Below are 24,408 nucleotides of genomic sequence, written 5' to 3'. Positions count from 1 at the left end.
ACGTCCTGGGTCGAGGACGCCGCAAGGTGCGAACAGGTTACCTGTTAATGTGGAAAATCACCTAATTAGTAATGATTTCATATGTAATAAACAGCTGATTCACGCACAAACATAATGTATACGCCTACTCAAAAGTGTATATAACTGCATATGACCAGTAAACTTTATGGCATCTCAAACCGATTACGTCTGTCTCTGTCCATCATTGCTTAAGCATCCTCATACCTGGCAGCCATCCAGTATCCCTGAGGGGCTGACCTGCAGACCACCCTAACAATACGAAAAGGACTACTACTCCCAGCAGTGGGGTACTGCTATGGGGACCAGGTTCGCGCCCAGTTATGCCAACCTCTATGTGGGTGGGTGGGAAGAGACCACCTTCTACACTCAGGGGCGACTGAGGGCAGACCTGGTCCTCTGGCAACATTTTATAGATGACATCGTTTTTATCTGGTCAGATGGGCCAGTCACTCTTAACAATTTTTTTACGGATTTAAATAAAAATGAGTTCTTTATAAAATTCACCTCTAATACTAGCACGAGTGTAATCAATTTTTTAGATTTGAATAATTTTATTGAAAACTGTACTATTCAGACTCGGACCTTTTATAAACCCACGGACACTAATAGTTTCATCCCCCTGGATAGTTGTCATCTCCCCAGCTGGCTGCTTAACATCCCCAAAAGCCAGTTTATGCGGATATATCGCAACTGTTCAAGCACTCAAGATTTTGATATGGAGGTAGAGACAATGACTAACAAATTCCTGGCAAAGGGGTATAAGAAAGATACACTAATAACATCCAAAGCTAGTGTTTTGACAAAATCACGTCAAGATTTGGTTAATCTCATTGTGGAGCGGAAAGAGACAAATGAGTCTATCCCCATTATCACTCAATACAATACCAATTCATATCTGTTACGTAATATAGTGAAGAAGCATTGGCACCTATTAAAAGATAAGGTTATAGCGGACCAAATATCTACCCATCCTAGATTTATATATAAGAAAGCTCTTAATCTGGGGAATATGGTTGCCCTCACTATTTAGAACAAATCCCCTTCTGTAAAGAATACCTTTTTCACAATTTATTGAAGTTTTTTTTCCCGTCGCAGATGCAATATGTGTAAGCAAACCAACACACGTAAATCAACTAGTATTGATAAAGGGACTATGAACTTCAAAATTAAGGATTTTATAACCTGCTCCACTACAGGAGTAATATATACTATTAAGTGTCCATGTAAGAAATTATACGTGGTGCGCACAAAAACACCTCTAAAGGTTAGAATTAATGAGCATATTCGCAACATTAAGAAAAAATTTACGGGCCACCCTCTCTCCAAACACTTTATTGAGATGCATGGCGGATTGGTTCAAGATATGGAAATCTCTGGCATTGAAGTTGTTCATCCACAATGGAGAGGTGTGAACTACATAAAATCTATGTCTAGGACTGAGAGCAAATGGATCTTTTTATTAGATACGTTGATCCCCAGAGGTCTCAATAGTGAAGTCAAATTATTCAGCTTCTATTGACAATCAGGATCGCTGAGTATATATAAGGGCCTTGGAGCAGGACAAGGACCAGCCCTGAGGAAGGAAACCATCGTTTCCGAAATGCGTTGGCTTTTTGGTCCTTACCGTGATCCGTACCTAATCTTCCAGTCACGTGGGTGGTCACCTGAACCACTACGTCACACAGGTCCTAGACGCATCGCTTTCACTATTCGCACCTTGCGGCGTCCTCGACCCAGGACGTGGTATCTCCGCCTCTCACTGGAGTTCACATACGGAGACACTGCCACCGGCCGGGACAGCCCTCCGGTATTGTACCTCTGAAGATTTCCCAGCATTCCGGCAAACATCTTTGAGACTTTTTATCTACATCCTTCAAGGTACTGATTATTCTTATAGGAATTGACTCTGTGCACCTAGTACCTTTATTTTTTAAGTACCACAGACACAGCGGGAGGCTGTATTATTGCCCATTATGACATTTTACATGCTCATCTGGTGAAATCTTTTTACTCATAGTGACCTTTTTTAGATATACACAGGATATACCAGCGCAAATTTTTTTACATTTTTTTTTTCCCTATACATTTTTCCAATCTCGTGGTGATTGTTATATTCGCTGCAGGTTATACACATCCTGTATCACCAGCGCCGCTTTCATCCATTTTTCATTCTTAATAAACTACCTGACAGCAGTTTTCAGTATGTTAGGGGGTGTTGTTTTTAAAATGGTATCACTTTTGGGGGGTTTCCAATTTGTAGGACCCCTAAAGTAATTTCAAACCTGGATAGGTCCCTAAAAAAATAAATTTTGTACATTTCCATGAAAAGATAAAAAATTGCTGCTACATTTTTAAACCTTCTAAACAAAATAAAAGAACATTTTACAAATGGTGCCGATGTAAAGCAGACATGGCGGAAATGTTTTTATTAATTGTTTTTTCTGTGGTGTGACTAAAGGCATAATCAAAGTTTGAAAATTGCAAAATTTTTACGTTTGTCAAATTTTTGATTTTTTTGTATAAATCAACACAAAACTTATCGTCCTAAATTTACCATTATCATAAAGTATAATGTGTCACAAAAAAAACAATCTCAAAACCACTGGGATTTGTTGAAGGATTCTACATAAAGGGACACAAGTCAGATTTAAAACATTTGGCCCGGTCATTAAGGGGTTAAAAAAACTTCTTGAGTCAAGTACTGAGTCCCTGCCACTGCTCCCAGTGTCTTCAGCTAATAACAGCACTTCAGCTAATAATGCGAGATCACCAGCTCTGCAAGAGAAGAAGGCATGAACTACGCAGTCCCTGAGCTTACTGATTGGCTGCAGTGTTGTTGATGGAACTGTGGGCAGTGACAACACTGGAGTCAGATAGATTGACTAAAGCACAGTTTGTTATGATAAAAACAGCCTGTGGACATGTTTTCTGAAATTGGAAAAGCCCTGTAAGCAGTATACCTCCATATAACCAGTTTTGATCCATATAACTCATATATACCGCATTATAACATTATAGTTCACCATATAACTAGCATGCCTCAAAATAGGTTGAAAAAAGACAGGTACATCTGGTTCAAGCCTTCATCTTTATATAACTACTATACAATATAATCTCAGGTATAAAGGGGTTGTCCGGCCTAAATTGGTAAGTCTGCAGTCACTCTGTGTGACTGTAGATTTATGAATTCCCCCAGCACACACTATTTTGCTGCGATGATTTGCTGTTTTTTTTTAGACAGGAACAGCAGGTACATATGCGTTATACAGTGGGTATGGAAAGTATTCAGACCCCTTTAAATTTTTCACTCTTTACTTATTCATTAATGTACACTCTGTATCCCATCTTGACTGAAAAAAAACAAAATGTAGACATTTTTGCAAATTTATTAAAAAAGAAAAACTGAAATATCACATGGTCATAAGTATTCAGACCCTTTGCTCAGTATTGAGTAGAAGCACGCTTTTGAGCTAGTACAGCCATGAGTCTTGGGAATGATGCAACAAGTTTTTCACACCTGGATTCGGGAATCCTCTGCTATTCTTCCTCGCAGATCCTCTCTAGTTCTATCAGATTGGATGGTGAACGTTGGTGGACAGCCATTTTCAGGTCTCTCCAGAGATGCTCAGTTGGGTTTAGGTCAGGGCTCTGGCTGGGCCAGTCAAGAATGGTCACAGAGTTGTTCTGAAGCCACTCCTTTGTTATTTTAGCTATGTGCTTAGGGTCATTGTCTTGTTGGAAGGTGAACCTTCAGCCAAGTCTGAGGTCCAGAGCACTCTGGAAGAGGTTTTCATCCAGGATATCTCTGTACTTGACCGCATTCATGTTTCCTTCAATGGCAACCAGTCGTCCTGTCCCTGCAGCTGAAAAACACCCCATAGCATGATGCTGCCATGTTTCACTGTTGGGATTGTATTGGGCCTGGTTTTCTCCACACATACCACTTAGAATTATCACCAAAAAGGTCTATCTTCATCTCATCAGACCAGAAAATCTTATTTCTCAATCTGAAAGTCCTTCATGTTTTTTTTTTTTTAGCAAACTCTGTGCGGGCTTTCATGTCTTTCACTGAGGAAAGGCTTCTGTCGGGCCACTCTGCCATAAAGGCCCGACTGGTGGAGGGCTGCAGTGATAGTTGACTTTGTGGAACTCTCTCCCATCTCCCTACTGCATCTCTGGAGCTCAGTCACAGTGATCTTGGGGTTCTTCTTTACCTCTCTCACCAAGGCTCTTCTCCCACAATTGCTCAGTTTGTCTGGACGGCCAGGTCTAGGAAGAATTCTGGTGGTCCCAAACTTCTTCCATTTAAGGATTATGGCGGCCACTGTGCTCTTAGGAACCTTGAGTACTGCAGAAATTCTGTTGTAACCTTGGCCAGATCTGTGCCTTGCCACAATTCTGTCTCTGAACTCCTTGGCCAGTTCCTTTGACCTCATGATTCTCATTTGGTCTGACATACACTGTGAGGTCTTGTATAGACAGGTGTGTGTCTTTCCAAATCATGCCCTATCAGTTTAACTAAACACAGCTGGACTCCAATGAAGGAATAGAACCATCTCAAGAAGGATCACAAGGAAATGGACAGCATGTGACTTAAATGAGTGTATGAGCAAATGGTCTGAATACTTATGACCATGTGATATTTCAATTTTTCTTTTTTAATACATTTACAAAAATTACTACATTTCTGTTTTTTTCAGTCAAGATGGGGTGCAGAGTGTAAATTAGAAATGAGAAAAAAAATGAACTTTTTTGAATTTATCAAATGGCTGCAATGAAACAAAGTGTGAAAAATTTAAAGGAGACTGAATACTTTCAGTACCCACTGTATATACTCCCGGCCAGGGCCCACTAGACGGTCTTTGGCTGTATGTATAACTCATACGTAGCCGCCAGTCCTGGCTCAGAAAGAGGCAAATCCTCGCAGCACATAAGGCGTGCGCTGGGGGAATTCATAAGTCTGCAGTCACGCAGAGTGACTGCAGACTTATCAATTTAGGCTGGAAAACCCCTTTGACTACAGAGTACCTTTACCTGCATACAACCGTGCACCATAAAATCTTCACACCTACATTTAACCAATATAAAGTCATATTCCCTCAGACATCACCATGCAGCCTTACATACCCCAGTGTAAGACTTCTTATAAACTCACACTACGATATCTCCAATATATCCCTACATGACATTATATATAAAGTCTATCTGCATATGACATCATATATCACCATATAACCAGCATGCATTTGTATTAGATAATATAACACTATTTTACTCATCTATAACCAGCGTGCCTTTATCTTAGATCATACTACTACTACATACTGTTATTGCAGATTACCTCCATGTTCCCTTAAAATTACAATTGGCCTTGTCTATGCCCATATACCTTTCCATTCAAACTTATGGCAGTCAATAAAACTTGGCATATCATATTGCCAGTGCACCTTTATATAAAGGCATAGTAAATATATGAACTAAAAATACCATATGCATGGAAAATATCATCAATTCAAATACTAATACTACCAATCATCGGACTTTGCGTTCTTGAGTACAGCACTAGGAATAATCCTTTCTTACCCTCTGCTCATGTAATCTTTACACTACTATATCCGTATACCGTATATTTGTGTACCTGTGACATCTTTGTTACCATACCATTTAGAAACACTGAACACTCTAGGAGAGAAAAAAGCGCAAATAGGGCCTTAGCCGATTATATTTTGAAACTATCAGTTTGCACTCACCTAGTATTCCATATTATAAAAGCCCATAGGACTCATCAGAGCCAACAGCTGCTGCAGATCCAGAGGTCAAACCAATTGACCAATTCACAATAGCAGATAGAACGAAGCGCGGTCAATATCCACGTTTACTTCTATCTGCTATTAACATACCATTTAGGACAGATCTTTCATGGTTTCAAACTGAAGTGTAGGGCCATGTTCAGACACTACCGTTTTGCTGCAGATTTTAGGTGTCCTTTCTGTACATAGCGTTTTGCAAAATGCTTGAGTGGCCAAGTCCATCTAATGCCAGTGACGCATCTTAAATAAAAAGTTGTACAGAATCCTTGAGATATGGGTCATTCCATGTCAAGTGAACCAATGATTTTTACCTCTATATTTATAATTCTTTTGAGATTTTGTTATTTGGCAATAGTGTGTCAGAGAATTCAAAATGTGAAGAAAAAAAAAATTCTAGATATTTTTTTTTTAATTGATTTTCAAAGTTCAGAAAAAGTGTGAATTTCGGTGTTGCCTGCCTTTACATTTCTCCTCATAACTCAGGTTAGAAAAAAGATAGAGAAACAAAATAAACACCATTCAACTCAGAACTGTACAGGCTTTCACCAGATACAGTATGTCACAAGAGCATCTTTGTTAATATTTTACCCATGCAAACGTAAATGCAAAATTTTAAAATGCATTTCCGAAAAAAAACGTTAATTTAAAAATTTCAAAAACTGCACATGTGCCTGCTATGCTCCCAGCCACATCTGTACCAAAATACAAGTTGGGATCGTGATGGGATCATATTTACAAAAATAAAACTATTACAGTGTCAATTCGAAAATCTCCAATTCAGATCTGTTCAGCCTGTGGTCTAACAGTGTGGGGTCTATATTTACCAAATAATCCATGATTGCTAGATATTACTGTATTATTTTATTATGTTACAGCTTAGGAGAGCACAGAGGAGAAGCTTTGTTAGGACTCATCCTGAGAATGAACAGGGGTAGACTGTGAATGCAGAGCAGATGACAGGCCGGCAACTCCAGCCTCCAGAGGGTTCACACCAAATCTTAACACCCAGGAAACTCCTCAAATGGAGGGAGAAACATATTCTTAACATCCAGTTCATGTACTGTACAAACCAGGACTACGAAGAGGAGGAGAGATTATGAAAACATTGGTTACAGGAAGCAGAACCCATCAAAGGGACTCAGCAATACCGCACTGTCCTCCCATGTAGTGAAACAGAAATGAAGACAGTGAAGTCCATGAGGTGGTAGAAGGCGGCACAAGATCGGCAATGGATGACATAACTGGTGATGTGACCTGTGAATATGATTTATGATTGGCGCTGGTGGCGGCTACTGGACTCTCCAAAGATTGTGAAAATGAAGACGTAGAAAGGACTTTTTTGCACCTTCTGGTCCAGCGCCGTCCTTTGTGTATCCAAGAAAACCAGACATTGTAAAAGTTACAAAAATCAGATATAACTAAGGTGGAGCCGGACACCATGACCGGCCGTACATACTCTGACACAAAAGGAAATGGCCATTGTTAGTAAGCGCTTATGGACAAGATGACATTTCACCCACTAGAAGGGACAATGACAAAAGGCCAGTGTAAAAACCTACTATTGTTTGACTAGTTCATATTTTATAGAACAAGGATTTAACTCCTGGACTATTCTTCTTAAACACTTCATAAACTACATGTTTAGTGATCTAATAGGAAAAAAAATTGCTACATGTATAAATAGGTGGTAGAAATATTGGTTCTTTTAATCTTGTTTGTAACATATAATTATGATGAGACTGTATTTAGAAAAATCACACTTGAGGATGTGATCACCTTTTTTCTTTTGGTTTGCTCAATGAATTCAGGTTGAAAATGCTGAGCAAGTTGTGTTATGATGATTAAGATGTATTTATTCTGGCACTTCGGGATTTGGTTTTTGTGGTTTTTTATTGTTGCATATAAAATGTTGAATTCAGTAAGTTGTAATTTGAAAAGAAAAAAAAGGAAGAAACTCACACAAACGTAAAATCAGATGATTCAAGGCTTATAAAAAAAATAATCCCAAGTTGAATCCCTGCACAAATATAAACAAGAACACTTTTAACACATGCATTTTTTCTCAATTTTAAAACATAAGTTTTTTTCACAATAGCGCATCAAAATATTAAATTTGATTTCTCCAAAACAAAATATAAAGAAACATAGTCTTGTGACATATCAAATGAAAGCCGGTACCGTTCTGAGAACAATGATGCCTCTCCCACCTCTTCATCTTAATTCTAGCCTGAGACATGATGAAAAGTGTAAAGCCATACCAGACCAAAATCCGCGCTTTTTCAAAACTTTAGAAGTCTAAAAAATTATCTCATGAAGAAAAATTAAAAACTTGTAATCTGTAATTAAATAAAGTTGTACTTCATTAAAAAAAATATAAAAAAAAATATTCATATTTGGATCACTTGATATGGAATGACCCATATGGCATTGGGTTTGCTTTTAGTTCTTCCTTTACGTTTTGTGAAATGACTCGTTCTTACTCTGTATTTAATCTTCCTCTAACAACAGAAAACTTATCAGGAGATACATTTTTGATAAACGTCCATTACCCCGATTGTCACGTGACTTCTTCTCACTCTACAGAAAGCTAAGCGACTGAAAAAGTGACGCAATGTTTATTGAGACAACTGGAAGCTTGCAACACACATACAAGACACACGTTTAATTCTCTAGCTCCTACATAATTACAAGTGCTTCTCACTAAATTAGAATATCATCATCAAGTTAACTTATTGATCACTCTGTTTGTAATGACTCTATATGAGTTTCACTTTTTGTATTGAAGAACTGAAATAAATTAACTTTTTGACGATATTCTAATTTAGAGAGAAGCACTTGCATATAAAAAGTATTAGTAGCATTTGTGTTTCTGTGGGATCTCACGGTTAGAGAGTTGCCTTCAATACATCTGCCACCTTTTATTTACAGAAGTCCTTCTTCCTGTAAAAGAGGTATTCCCATCTCCAAGATCCTATCCCAATATGTAGTAGGTGTAATAATAATAATAATAATAATATTAGCAAATACCTCCAATTAGAAATATAGTATAGTTTTTCTGATTCGCTATGTTTCTTTCCTCATATACAGGCATTGCAGGAACTTAGGAATCCATGGTTACGATCACTAGCAACTAGCTAACTGTGACTATCAGTGGACATAACCATGGATACCTAAGATCCGGCAATAATAATAATAATAATAATAATCTTTATTTTTATATAGCGCTAACATATTCCGCAGCGCTTTACATTTTGCACACATTATCATCACTGTCCCTGATGGGGCTCACAATCTAAATTCCCTGTCAGTATGTCTTTCGAATGTGGGAGGAAACCGGAGTGCCCGGAGGAAACCCACGCAAACACGGAGAGAACATACAAACTCTTTGCAGATGTTGTCCTTGGTGGGGTTTGAACCCAGGACTCCAGCGCTGCAAGGCTGCTGTGCTAACCACTGCGCCACCGTGCCGCCCAATGTTCGCACATGAAAAAAGAGACATAACAAGTAAAAAAAATTTAAAAAAAAACGATGCTACATTTCTAATTGGAGGTATGTGCTAATGTTATGATTACACTTACTACATATTGGGATAAAATCTTGGAGATGGGAATACCCCTTTAGGTTAATTTGTTTCGTTATGACTAACTACCATGTGCAACAAGGGCTGTCCATTGACTAAAACATTTGCCACACACTTTAGAAACAAATGGCTTCCCTGTGTGAACCCGTTGATGGATCCCCATCAAAGGGTTACTTTCTTTCATTATGACCTTCCTACTGACTCTCAGAGTAAGGGAAGGCGCCTTCTGACACATGGATTCTCTGCTGATGTCTGACAAGGTGTGACTTATAAGAGAAGCGCTTTCCACATTCGGGGCACGGAAATGGCTTCTCCCCAGTGTGTATTCTCTTGTGTATAATAAGATAGGTGTGACGGCTAAAGGATTTATCACACTCTGGACACGTAAATGGTTTCTCCCCTGTGTGGATTCTTTGATGTCGGAGAAGATCCGATTTTTTGCTGAAACTCTTACCGCACTCTGAGCATGCAAATGGCCTACCTCCTGTGTGAGTCCTACTATGTGCAGCAAGGGCTGTCCGTTGACTAAAACACTTGCCACACTCTGTACAAACAAATGGCTTCTCCCCTGTGTGAACCCGTTGATGAATCCCCAAGTAAGTGTGCCTACTGAAACATTTTCCACATTCTGAACATGCAAAAGGCTTCTCTCCCGTGTGAATCCTCTGATGACGCATCAGGTCAGACTTTGTGATGAAACATTTGCCACACTCAGAGCAGACAAAGTGTTTCTCTTCCGTGTGGATTCTCAGATGCTTCCTCAACTCATATTTCAACACAAAGCTCTTGCCACACTCTGAACATGGGAAAGGTTTCACCCCGGTGTGAAGAGTCATATGTTTATTCAAGTCTCGTTTCTGAGCAAAAGTTTCCCCACACTCTGGGCAAGCAAAAGGTTTTTCACCTGTGTGCATCCTGCGGTGTGAGATGAGGGTTGAGTACTGAGTGAAGCATTTGCCACACTCGGAACAGGAGAAGGTTTTCTCTCCTGTGTGTACCCGCTGGTGGATAACAAGATGAGAATGTCTGCTGAAACACTTGTCACATTCCGAACAAACAAATGGCTTCTCCCCTGTGTGAATTTTCTCATGCCTGACAACATCTGACTTCTTAAGGAAACACTTATCACACTTTGTACAAGAGAAAGGTTTTTCTCCTGTGTGAATTCTCAAGTGTCGGATAAGTTGTGACTCTCTGGTAAATATGTTTCCGCACTCAGAGCACGTAAAACCATGTTCTGTAGTGTGGATTCTTTGATGCCTGTTCAAATGCGAGTCCCGGCCAAAACATTTTCCACATTCCAGACAGGTAAATGGCTTTTCACCGGTGTGGATTTTTTCATGTCTAATAACACCAGATTTTTTGCTAAAAGATTTGCCGCATTCGTAACATAAATAAGGCTTGTCTCCTTTGTGAATCCGCGTGTGTCTTGCAAGGTCTGATTTACTGCTAAAACATTTATCACACAAACTGCATGAGAGTGTTTTGTTCTGCATGTGAATTCGTTGGTGTCTCACTCGTTCAACTGCTGTATTAAAGGTCTTTTCACATACAGGACAAGAATATTCTCCGTCATATTGGTACGGGGACTGGGGGTTTATATGTTGCTCTGGCAGATAAAGATCACCATCTGTGAGGTTATCTTCATCACACGAGGCAGATTCTTCTTTAATGGTCACTGGGATATAATCTTCAGATGGGTGACCCTCGATATCAGAGACACTGTCTTCTTCACAAGAATCTGATTCTTCCTTAAAGTCAGGAGATGGATGATGCTGTGCATGATCTGCGGGTGTACTCATGTGTCCACATGCTGATTCTTTGACTTGGACAGACATCTGCCCTGCACTTACACCGTGTGCTGGGGAATACGTGTCAGTATCTTTGAGATTTCCTTCATCACATAATTTAGATTCCTCTTTTATGGGCGTAGATAAACAAGGTTCTGTATATTCTTTTGGTAAGCAGTTTCTGTTTAAATGGCCAGACTGTGCTTGTGTATCGATGTCAAAGCTTGTCTGACTTCCCTCCTCACTAGACAAGGAATCTATGTCACTATCAATAAACACATGTTGGGTCAGTATCTTGGGGACAACATTGTCAGGGTTGTCTTTTTCCTGGGACTCTTCCTTAATATAAGCAGTATTGTGCTGTGTAGCTGGAAAGTCTGTGGGTGATCTGTTGCCACTTTCCGTATGCAACACAGACTCCTTTTTAACACTTCTGACAGATTGTCCCTGATTATTGTTTACAACACTTGTTATAGAGGTTGTACGGTCGATGGCAGGGAGATTATGAAATGCTCCAGGAGAGTTTCTGTCTTTGTCGGAATCTACAAAAAAAAAAAAAAATCACATTTTCAGATTCTCACAGAGACAGTGTTCAAGAAAATATTTTGGTCCATTAGATATGATAGTTAGAATGAGAAGAGAGATTTCTTGATTCTATAGAATCAATCACCACGGCAATATTCCTCAAATCTTTTTCAAAAGAAACTAATGGATTAATCATTTAGAAATTAGAGCTGAATGCACCCTTTAAACAACGCCATGAACCATCTCAGGTGATCCTGCTTGGTCAAAACATTCTCTGAACACCTGGCTTCAGAAAGCCATGCAGTGAGTTGTACTGCACCAACAGAAAGCGATCGGCTCTGTCACCTGGACCGAAATAAACATTATTATACATAGTTTACATTATGCAGAATTTGTCTGTCATAAACTAACATTCTCTTAATCCCTTGAGCTTAAGTTTTAACCCCTTAATGACCGCCGATACGTCTTAACTGACCTGAGATATAAGAGAATAACATCCCCATACAGGTAACAATCCAGCAGCTGCCGGCTGTACACGCCAGCTGAAAACTTGCTGCATCAGCCACGATCAGTGTTGTCACCGTCCATATCTGTTTAACCCCTTAGATGCTGCTGTCAATAATGACTATATCATATAAATGTTTAAAAGAGTGTGGGCGCTGCCTCTTTACCCCACCGGCACCCTGCGATCATGATTGTGTGGTCCTGATGTTTGCCGTGGCAATTCACAGCCAAATAGCGGCCTTAGAGTCTTCCGGTACCAGTTGCCTGTTCAGAAGTCAGCGACATTTAGGTGGTAAAAATACACTTTTTCGTTCCTGTCTTGTCACTTTGCATTAATTCCTAAAAATCACCTGAAGGGTTAATAAACTATGTGATGGCAAATTTTAATATGTCGAGGGGTACGGTTTTTAAAATGGTATCACTTTTGTTTTTTTTCCAATATATAGGGCCCCTAAAGTCACTTCAAACCTGGATAGGTCCCTAAAAAAATAATTTTGTAAATTTCCATGAAAAACTTAAAAATTACTGCTACATTTTAAACCTCCTAAAATTCTAACAAAATAAAATAACATTTTACAAATGGTGCTGATGTAAAGCAGACATGTTGGTAATGTCATTTATTCATGTTATGTTGTGGTATAACTATCTGAATTGAAGGGATAATCATTCAAAGTTTGAAAATTGCTATTTCTATTTTTTTTTTTACATTTTTGTCAAACTTCTGATATTTTTTTATAAATAAACAAAACATATCGACCTAAATTTACCATTATAATAAAGTATAATGTGTCACGAAAAAACAATCTTAAAAATCACTGGAATTTGTCGAAGCACTACAGAGTTATTACCGCATAAAGTGACACTGGTCAGATTTCAAAAATTTGCTCCGTCACTAAAGGGGTTAAAAGTGGTTGTCCAGGAGAGCCATTTTGATTCTCAAATGCTGGAAATGAAAAAAAATAAATAAAAGGATATTTTCACTTGACCAAAGCCCCTGGTTCCTGTTCTGATATCGTCCATCCCATGCTTGTCTGTTCTTCCAGGTACAGTATCTTGTGACCACTGTAGTAAAAAACTGGTTCATCAAGACCAGTGGAACTTGATTTGACCCTGGTGAATATATCTTTTTTTTTTTTTGTTTCCTGCTTATTTCGAGTATTTAAGAAAAATGGACAAAGAATTACAGGAAAGGGTTACAGGAAAAAATATAAAATTAGCCCACAACAATTTAGAGAGTAATTTACAGGACTATAACAATAGAAATCTTCATACCCATAGGTTCATTATCCTTGAGAAAAACATCCCCATGCTCCATACTGTAAAGAAAAGAAAAGGAGTATTAAGCAAATGACAATTTCCATTATCATCAATGTAATTTATGGAACATCCAAGAAGACATAAAACCATACAGAGGTAATACATTGGAAGAACTAAACCATTTCAAGCAGAGGGCAGAAGAAAGTAGTCAGTGATACAGCCACCTCTGTCCATGTGCCAGTAATACGTGCCGACATGCCTCACCTCTCCAGTCAGCAGCACAACCACCGTGGTGCAGAGTATGAGGATCTCTTGCTCATTGTTTTTGAGGCGGAGGCTGTACGGTATGGTGCGGGTTCTGATCCTTCCGCTGCATCAGATGTCTTCTTCACAATAGCATAGACCTACACACAATGTGAGACAGACAGTCATTAGAAAGTATCACTCTGGGGAAAGACGGGTGCCCCTGATATAGCCATGGTAATCAATTCACTCAATAATTCCCTAATTGACCACATCATCAATACACTGATTTTGTCTACTCATTCTTTTTTCTATTATTTCTGCAGAGTAGGGTTACATAACTTAAAGGAAACCTGTTGCGACAATTATCCTGACAGCAGTTTTCAATATAATAAAGGGTGCTGTTTTTAAAATGGTATCACTTTTTTTTGTTGTGGGGGGGGGGGTTCCAATATTTATGTCCCACAAAGACACTTCAAACCGTAATTGGTCCCTAAAAAAATGAAGATTTCTTTGAAAAAGAAAGAAGAGTGATTGCTACAATTGTAAAGCTTCTAACATCCTCACAAAATAAAAGAACATTTTACAGTTGGTGCTGATGTAAAGGTAGTAAAAAGATATTTATTAACCATTTTGTGTGGTATGACGATCCAGATTATCATTCAAAGTTTGAAAATTGCAAATTTTTAGAAATCTGTCAAACTTCTGAGATTATATATATATATATATATATATATATATTTTATATATACTGTATATACTCGAGTATAAGCCAACCCGAGTATAAGCCGACCCCCCTAATTTTGCCACGAAAAACTGGGAAAACTTAATGACTCGAGTATAAGCCTAGGGTGGAAAATGAAGCAGCTACCGGTAAATGTCAAAAGTAAAAATAGATACCCATAAAAGTAAAATTAATTGAGACATCAGTAGGTAAAGTGTTTTTGAATATCCATATTGAATCAGGAGCCCCATATAATGCTCCATAAAGTTTGATGGGCCCCATTAGATGCTCCATATTAAAATATGCCCCATATAATCCTGCATAAAGGGTAATAAGGGCCCCATAAGATGCTCCATAGAGATATTTTCCCTATATAGTGTTGCACAAACGTTATGGCCCCATAAGATGCTCCATACAGTCACTTGCCCCTTATAGTGCTGCACAAACGTTATTGCCCCATAAGATGCTCCATACAGTCACTTGCCCCTTATAGTGCTGCACAAACGTTATTGCCCCATAAGATGCTCCGTACAGTCACTTGCCCCATATGCTTTTGCTGCGATAAAAAAAAAAAAAAAAAATCACATACTCACCTCTCGTCGCTCAGGACCCCCGGCAGTTTCAATATTCACCTCTCCTCGTTCCGCTGCGGCTCCGTCTGCAGCACTGACGTTCACGCAGAGGGCGCGCACTGACCACGTCACCGTGCCCTCTGACCTGAGCGTCACAGCCAGAGGACGCTGAAGACGGAGCCGCATCGGAACAAGGAGTGGTGAATATCGCGCAGCGCTCCCCTACCCGTACACTCACCTACTCCTGGTGCGATCCCTGCACGTCCCTGCTTCTTCCAGCGCTGCATCTTCTTCCTGTATTGAGCGGTCAGTTACTGCTCATTACAGTAATGAATATGCAGCTCCACCTCTATGGGAGGTGGAGCCGCATATTCATTACTGTAATGAGCGGTACCATGTGACCGCTCAGTACAGGAAGAAGCTGCAGCGCTGGAAGAAGCAGGGATGTGCAGGGACCGCGCCAGGAGTAGGTGAGTATAATTAGACAACCCCCGCTCCCCCTCCCCTGCCGACCCCTGGGTATGACTCGAGTATAAGCCGAGAGGGGGACAGGGAGCTCTTTACAATGATTTAATCAATTTCTGCAGCTTAATGATGGTGTCCAAAAAGTTAATTTCAGTGCAGGAGTAGTGGAGTGTCAAGTTGATCGTAGGATGAAATTGATTAAACTGTCCATGGAACGTCTTTAGCTGTGGCTCAGACTCCGTCCAGATGATTAAAATGTCATCAATGTAGTGGTAGTACGCCAGAGGCCTGATGGGACATGAGAACAAAGTCGCTTTCAAGCTTGGCCATGAAAAGATTTGCATACTGTGGGGCCATTTTACTTCCCATTGCTGTGCCAGTCTCCTGTAGATAGATCTTCTTGTCAAATTCAAAGTAATTGTGGGTGAGGATGAATTTTATAAGTTTCACCACAGAACTTATAACATTCAGCCCCCAAATCTAAGAAGCGTCATTGTAAAGAGCTCCCTGTCCTCTCCAACAGCTGCAGGAACCTTTCCTTGCAATCAGAAAAAATGTAAAACCTGTCCATTTATAATGACCACAGACAAGATAAAGATCCCCAATTCACATCAGGACTACAAGATCCCTGGTACTTTCAGCTGCGACACTGCTAATGTGGTGTACCTAATTATTTGTACTAAATGTCCAACTGGGGGTCTGTATGTAGGGGAGACAGGAATGAATTCTCACCGCCACACAATAAGAGAAAAAAGAATAGATCTACCTGTGGCAATACATTTTTGTCTCCCAAATCATAACATTATGGACATGAAATTACTTGTGTTAAAAGGTACTGTATATACTCGAGTATAAGCCGAGATTTTCAGCCCAAATTTTTGGGCTGAAAGTGCCCCTCTCGGCTTATACTCGAGTCAAGGTGGGTGGCAGGGTCGGCGGGTGAGGGCGCTGAGGCATACTTACCTAGTCCCAGCGATCCTGGCGCTCCCACCGCGTCCCACGGTCTCTTCGGTGCTGCAGCTCTTCTCCTCTTCAGCGGTCACGTGGGGCCGCTCATTAGAGAAATGAATAGGCGGCTCCACCTCCCATAGGGGTGGAGCCGCCTATTCATTTCTCTAATCAGCGGTGCCGGTGACCGCTGATTAGAGAAAGCTGCGGCACCGAAGACAGCTGTGACAGGCAGAGGGAGCCGGACGTCGGGACCAGGTAAGTATGTAATATTCACCTGTCCGCGTTCCAGCCGCCGGGCGCCGCTCCATCTTCCCGGCGGCTGCGCTCTGACTGTTCAGGTCAGAGGGCGCGATGACGCATATAGTGTGCACGGCGCCCTCTGCCTGATCAGTCAGTGCAGAGACGCCGGGACGAGACGCCGGGACCGGACGCCGGGAGCTGCAAGCAAGAGAGGTGAGTATGTTTTTTTTTTTTTTACTGCAGCAGCAGCGGCAATGGCAGAGCTTTCTATGGGGAACTATGAACGGTGCAGAGCACTATATGAGGCACAGCTATAGGGAACTATGAACGGTGCAGAGCACTATATGGGCACAGCTATAGGGAAATAATGAACGGTGCAGAGCACTGTATGGGGCACAGCTATAGGGAAATAATGAACGGTGCAGAGCACTGTATGGGGCACAGCTATAGGGAAATAATGAACGGTGCACAGCACTGTATGGGGCACAGCTATAGGGAAATAATGAACGGTGCAGAGCACTGTATGGGGCACAGCTATAGGGAAATAATGAACGGTGCAGAGCACTATATGGCACAGCGATAGGGAAATAATGAACGGTGCAGAGCACTATATGGCACAGCTATAGGGAAATAATGAACGGTGCAGAGCACTGTATGGGGCACAGCGATAGGGAAATAATGAACGGTGCAGAGCACTGTATGGGGCACAGCTATAGGGAAATAATGAACGGTGCAGAGCACTGTATTGGGCACAGCTATAGGGAAATAATGAACGGTGCAGAGCACTGTATTGGGCACACCTATAGGGAAATAATGAACAGTGCAGAGCACTATATGGCACAGCTATGGGGCAATATGAACGGTGCAGAGCACTATATGGGGCACAGCTATGGGGCAATATGAACGGTGCAGAGCACTATATGGGGCACAGCTATGGGGCAATATGAACGGTGCAGAGCACTATATGGGGCACAGCTATGGGGAAATATGAACGGTGCAGAGCACTATATGGCACAGCTATGGGGCAATATGAACGGTGCAGAGCACTATATGGGGCACAGCTATGGGGCAATATGAACGGTGCAGAGCACTATATGGGGCACAGCTATGGGGCAATATGAACGGTGCAGAGCACTATATGGGGCACAGCTATGGGGCAATATGAACGGTGCAGAGCACTATATGGGGCACAGCTATGGGGCAATATGAACGGTGCAGAGCACTATATGGGGCACAGCTATGGGGCAATATGAACGGTGCAGAGCACTATATGGGGCACAGCTATGGGGCAATATGAACGGTGCAGAGCACTATATGGGGCACAGCTATGGGGCAATATGAACGGTGCAGAGCACTATATGGGGCACAGCTATGGGGCAATATGAACGGTGCAGAGCACTATATGGGGCACAGCTATGGGGCAATATGAACGGTGCAGAGCACTATATGGGGCACAGCTATGGGGAAATATGAACGGCGCAGAGCACTATATGGCACAGCTATGGGACAATATGAACGGTGCAGAGCACTATATGGGGCACAGCTATGGGGAAATATGAACGGTGCAGAGCACTATATGGCAGAGCTATGGGGCAATATGAACGGTGCAGAGCACTATATAAGGCACAGCTATAGGGCAATAATGAACGGTGCAGAGCACTATATGGGGCACAGCTATAGGGAAATAATGAATGGTGCAGAGCACTATATGGGGCACAGCTATAGGGCAATAATGAACGGTGCAGAGCACTATAAGGGGCACAGCTATAGGGAACTATGAACGGTGCAGAGCACTGTATGGGGCACAGCTATAGGGAAATAATGAATGGTGCAGAGCACTATATGGGGCACAGCTATAGGGCAATAATGAACGGTGCAGAGCACTGTATGGGGCACAGCTATAGGGAACTATGAACGGTGCAGAGCACTATATGGGGCACAGCTATGGGACAATCATGAACGGTGCAGAGCACTATATGGCAGCTATGGGGAAATAATGATCTATTTTTATTTTTGAAATTCACCGGTAAATGCTGCGTTTCCACCCTAGGCTTATACTCGAGTCAACAAGTTTTCCCAGTTTTTTGTGGCAAAATTAGGGGGGTCGGCTTATACTCGGGTTGGCTTATACTCGAGTATATACGGTAGCTTTAAATCTAAGAGAGACAGAAGAGTATGGGAATATAAACTGATGACGACCTTTGACAGCCTTATTGGAGGAATGAATGTGTCGCATGAATTTATGTCTTTTTACATCAACTAAGGAACTTGCCCCTCAGACTATGAGGGGTCATCACAACAGAACCAGACCCCAATCAGAGGACAATAAAACATTCCTTATCTAAGAACTGGTCCAATATTTATGGACATAACTGTTTATCACTCATGGTAATTCTGCTTCATGTCACCTGTCTTATCCATGTTTGTTTGTTTTTTTTCTGTGCTATGTTGTGCATAAATATGCGATTCTTCAGAATTTCTTTTAGTCTTTGCCTGATGAAGAGACCTTTATAGTCTCGAAAGCTTACAATTTCTTACCATCTTTTCAGTTAGCCATTAAAAAGGTATCAACCACTGAGGACTCGCAATTCTAAATATTTTTCTATCTACTGGCTAACACGCTACCAAGATATATATCTTTCCTGTGGCAATTATCAAGACACACTCAATAGAGGAGTGGTTCTGCAGGTGGGGACCACAGACAACATCTCAGTACCAATGCTTTCTGGCTGATGTTTTAGTCACTTTTGAATGTTGGTTGTGCTTTCACACTCGAGGTAGCATGAGACGACTCTACCACCCACACAAGTGGCTCAGATAGTGCAGCTCATCCAGAATGGCACATCAATGCGAGCTGAGGCAAGAAGATTTGCTGTGTCTGTCAGCGTAGTGTCCAGAGGCTGGAGGCGCTACAAGGAGACAGGCCAGTACACCAGAAGACGTGGAGGGGGCCGTAGGAGGGCAACAACCCAGCAGCAGGATCGCTACCTCAGCCTTTGTGCAAAGAGGAACAGGAGGAGCACTGCCGGAGCCCTGCAAAATGACCTCCAGCAGGCCACAAATGTGCAAGTGTCCACAGATGGGGGTTGTGCTCACAGCCCAACACTGTGCAGGATGCTGAGCATTTGACAGAGAACACCAGGATTGGCAAATTCGCCACTGGTGCCCTGTGCTCTTCACAGATGAAAGAAGGTTCACACTGAGCACATGTGACAGACGTGACAGAGTCTGGAGACGACGTGGAGAACAATCTACTGCCTGCAACGACTTCAGGATGACATGTTTGGCAGTGGGTCAGTAATAGTGTGGGGTGGCATTTCTTTGGAGGGCTGCACAGCCCTCTATGAGCTCGCCAGAGGTAGCCTGACTGCCATTAGGTACCGAGATCAGATCCTCAGACCCCTTGTGAGACCATATGCTGGTGCGGTTGGCCCTGGGTTCCTCCTAATTCAGGACAATGCCAGACCTCATGTGGCTGTAGTGTGTCAGCAGTTCCTGCAAGATGAAGGCATTGAAGCTATGGACTGGCCCGCCCGTTCCCCAGACCTGAATCTGAGCACATCTGGAACATCATGTCTCGCTCCATCCATCAATGTCACGTTGCACCACAGACTGTCCAGGAGTTGGCGGATGCTTTAGTCCAGGTCTGGGAGGAGACCATCCGCCGCCTCATCAGGAGCATGCCCAGGCGTTGTACAGTAGGGAGGTCATACAGGCACGTGGAAACCACACACAATACTGAGCTTCTTTTCCTTGTCATGAGGCATTTCTACTGAAGTTGGTTCAGCCTGTAATTTGATTTTCCACTTTGATTTTGAGTATTATTCCAAATCCAGACCTCCATGGGATATTCATTTTGATTTACATTGATAATTGTTATATTTTATTGTTTTGAACACATACCACTATGCAATGAATAAAAATTTGCAACTCGAATATTTCGTTCAGAGATATCTAGGATGTGGTATTTTAGTGTTCCCTCTATTTTTTGGGAGCTGTCAGTGTGATTTTACTGTACACCAGCGCTGAATTGCCGGCTTTTCTCTCTAACACTGCTGCGTATTTCTCGCAAGTCACACTGCTGGTCTGTGTGTAATCCTTATTTTTCTGGCCCCCATAGACTTTCATTGGCGGATTTTTTGCGCAATACGGTGACAAACGCAGCATGCTGCGATTTTCTACGGCCGTAGAAGACCGTATAATACTGATCAGTAAAATACGGCTGATAGGTGCTGGGCCATAGAGAATCATTGTACCGTATGCAATCCGTATTTTCTGCACCTCTCTTACGTCCGTAAAACTTGCTAGTGTGAGGCCGGCCGTACATATACGAGCAGGGATTTTTAGGAATAATATACTAGTTATACTGAATGATTCTCACAAGGCTATGTATAATTCTGCTCAGCTTCTTCTCTACACCATGATGGCCACCGGTCAGAATCATGTGTAACCTGACAGCTTTCCATCAAGTACACTGATGTTTGCTCTGGGTATGGTATGGGACAGATAGCAGTACCTGTTGGGGAGCAGGGTGGCATTACTTTGCCAGTATGGGGCATGAGACACCATAGCAGTACCTGTTGGGGAGCAGGGTGGCATTACTTTGCCAGTATGGGGCATGAGACACCATAGCAGTACCTGTTGGGGAGCAGGGTGGCATTACTTTGCCAGTATGGGGCATGAGACACCATAGCAGTACCTGTTGGGGAGCAGGGTGGCATTACTTTGCCAGTATGGGGCATGAGACACCATAGCAGTACCTGTTGGGGAGCAGGGTGGCATTACTTTGCCAGTATGGGGCATGAGACACCATAGCAGTACCTGTTGGGGAGCAGGGTGGCATTACTTTGCCAGCATGGGGCATGAGACACCATAGCAGTACCTGTTGGGGAGCAGGGTGGCATTACTTTGCCAGTATGGGGCATGAGACACCATAGCAGTACCTGTTGGGGAGCAGGGTGGCATTACTTTGCCAGTATGGGGCATGAGACACCATAGCAGTACCTGTTGGGGAGCAGGGTGGCATTACCAGTATGGGCAGCATAGCAGTACCTGTTGGGGAGCAGGGTGGCATTACCAGTATGGGGTATGGGCAGCATAGCAGTACCTGTTGGGGAGCAGGGTGGCATTGCCAGTATGGGGCATGGGCAGCATAGCAGTACCTGTTGGGGAGCAGGGTGGCATTACCAGTATGGGGCATGGGCAGCATAGCAGTACCTGTTGGGGAGCAGGGTGGCATTACCAGTATGGGGCATGGGCAGCATAGCAGTACCTGTTGTGGAGCAGGGTGGCATTACCAGTATGGGGCATGGGCAGCATAGCAGTACCTGTTGGGAGCAGGGTGGCATTACCAGTATGGGGCATGGGCAGCATAGCAGTACCTGTTGGGGAGCAGGGTGGCATTACCAGTATGGGGCATGGGTAGCATAGCAGTACCTGTTGGGGAGCAGGGTGGCATTACCAGTATGGGGCATGGACAGCATAGCAGTACCTGTTGGGGAGCAGGGTGGCATTACCAGTATGGGGCATGGACAGCATAGCAGTACCTGTTGGGGAGCAGGGTGGCATTACCAGTATGGGGCATGGGCAGCATAGCAGTACCTGTTGGGGAGCAGGGTGGCATTACCAGTATGTGGCATGGGCAGCATAGCAGTACCTGTTGGGGAGCAGGGTGGCATTACCAGTATGGGGCATGGGCAGCATAGCGGTACCTGTTGGGGAGCAGGGTGGCATTGCCAGTATGGGGCATGGGCAGCATAGCAGTACCTGTTGGGGAGCAGGGTGGCATTACCAGTATGGGGCATGGGCAGCATAGCAGTACCTGTTGGGGAGCAGGGTGGCATTACCAGTATGGGGCATGGGCAGCATAGCAGTACCTGTTGTGGAGCAGGGTGGCATTACCAGTATGGGGCATGGGCAGCATAGCAGTACCTGTTGGGAGCAGGGTGGCATTACCAGTATGGGGCATGGGCAGCATAGCAGTACCTGTTGGGGAGCAGGGTGGCATTACCAGTATGGGGCATGGGTAGCATAGCAGTACCTGTTGGGGAGCAGGGTGGCATTACCAGTATGGGGCATGGACAGCATAGCAGTACCTGTTGGGGAGCAGGGTGGCATTACCAGTATGGGGCATGGACAGCATAGCAGTACCTGTTGGGGAGCAGGGTGGCATTACCAGTATGGGGCATGGGCAGCATAGCAGTACCTGTTGGGGAGCAGGGTGGCATTACCAGTATGTGGCATGGGCAGCATAGCAGTACCTGTTGGGGAGCAGGGTGGCATTACCAGTATGGGGCATGGGCAGCATAGCGGTACCTGTTGGGGAGCAGGGTGGCATTGCCAGTATGGGGCATGGGCAGCATAGCAGTACCTGTTGGGGAGCAGGGTGGCATTACCAGTATGGGGCATGGGCAGCATAGCAGTACCTGTTGTGGAGCAGGGTGGCATTACCAGTATGTGGCATGGGCAGCATAGCAGTACCTGTTGGGGAGCAGGGTGGCATTACCAGTATGGGGCATGGGCAGCATAGCGGTACCTGTTGGGGAGCAGGGTGGCATTGCCAGTATGGGGCATGGGCAGCATAGCAGTACCTGTTGGGGAGCAGGGTGGCATTACCAGTATGGGGCATGGGCAGCATAGCAGTACCTGTTGTGGAGCAGGGTGGCATTACCAGTATGGGGCATGGGCAGCATAGCAGTACCTGTTGGGAGCAGGGTGGCATTACCAGTATGGGGCATGGGCAGCATAGCAGTACCTGTTGGGGAGCAGGGTGGCATTACCAGTATGGGGCATGGGTAGCATAGCAGTACCTGTTGGGGAGCAGGGTGGCATTACCAGTATGGGGCATGGGCAGCATAGCAGTACCTGTTGGGAGCAGGGTGGCATTACCAGTATGGGGCTTAGTGTCTGATTTCAGCACCATGTATTCAGCACTACTAACACAATAGAGCAGACATGCACGTTAGTTGGTTACAGTGTCACATGATCATTCTGGGGCGGATTATATGAGGCACGGAGGTGATGACAGGGACATAGCAGTAGAAACCATACACGTACGAAATGAATAAAGCAGGACCGACCCGCTCTCTACCTCCAGTCCGTGCACTGCCATTCTAGCTCCCGGAAGTACTTCCTTTCACTCCTCCCCGGCACTTCCTGTTTGCGTTCCAAGCCTCAGTGTTGCATAGGTGCTGCGTTCCAACAGTAATGAGCTACTGGTTATAGATCCGCGATAACGATAAGCAGAGGAGGAGCAGTCACTATGGGAACCGGACATTCACAAACATTGGGTAGGATGTTAGCGCCAGCTCTCCCCTTTCCTAGGTCATGTGACGAGTTGGCGCAGGTGATGTTCTTCCTAAAGCCCCACCCCTTTCCCGTGACGTCATACCCAGGAGAACCATAGACGAGGAGGTCAGGATAGAGAGTCTGGGGTCAACAACTTGGGACGTTATGGTGGCACACACAGGCAGTGGCCGCAGATGGAGGTACATGGCCCCTATTGTCCCACTTGTTGGCCATGATACATGACAATGTGGCCTTATCACAACTTCAGATTTCCTTGTAATAACAAACCTCACAAATGTATGTCTCTCAGACATCAGCGGCGTCTAATTTTTGTAAAAGTAGCAAAAAAAAGTCAATTTGTCTCTTTACTAGAATGGCCAAGAAGGTTAATGTGTTTTAGTGCATAATGAAGGCTGCACATATGGAACCTGGTCAGAAG

At 43.3% G+C, this 24,408-nt stretch overlaps 1 protein-coding gene across 2 annotated transcripts; it reads right to left on the bottom strand.

The window, feature by feature from the left end:
* Positions 1-7,702: 7,702 nt before the first annotated feature.
* Positions 7,703-24,015, bottom strand: LOC138665346 (oocyte zinc finger protein XlCOF6-like). Of its 2 annotated transcripts, none has more exons than XM_069752742.1 (4): positions 23,773-24,015; positions 13,752-13,891; positions 13,503-13,546; positions 7,703-11,743 (listed from the first exon to the last, which is right to left on the bottom strand). In XM_069752742.1, the coding sequence occupies exons 3-4, from the start codon at positions 13,543-13,545 to the stop codon at positions 9,606-9,608; spliced, it is 2,181 nt and encodes a 726-aa protein (XP_069608843.1). In that variant the 5' UTR covers position 13,546; positions 13,752-13,891; positions 23,773-24,015; the 3' UTR covers positions 7,703-9,605. The 2 variants fall into 2 exon arrangements, with proteins under 2 accessions (XP_069608843.1, XP_069608842.1); XM_069752741.1 differs by having other exon boundaries at positions 23,762-23,803.
* Positions 24,016-24,408: the final 393 nt, after the last annotated feature.

This window comes from Ranitomeya imitator, chromosome 2 (assembly GCF_032444005.1).
Source record: "Ranitomeya imitator isolate aRanImi1 chromosome 2, aRanImi1.pri, whole genome shotgun sequence".
Lineage (NCBI taxonomy): Eukaryota > Metazoa > Chordata > Amphibia > Anura > Dendrobatidae > Ranitomeya > Ranitomeya imitator.
Note: the sequence above shows the minus strand (reverse complement) of the source record. Positions and strands in the feature narration are given on the sequence as shown.

Bases quoted from the DNA above. Each gene is read 5' to 3' on its own strand.
- LOC138665346 (XM_069752742.1), bottom strand. From the start codon at position 13,545: ATGGAGCATGGGGATGTTTTTCTCAAGGATAATGAACCTATGG. The intron at 11,744-13,502 runs GTATGAAGATTT...TTTTTTTTGTAG, and splicing joins CAAGGATAATGAACCTATGG to ATTCCGACAAAGACAGAAAC.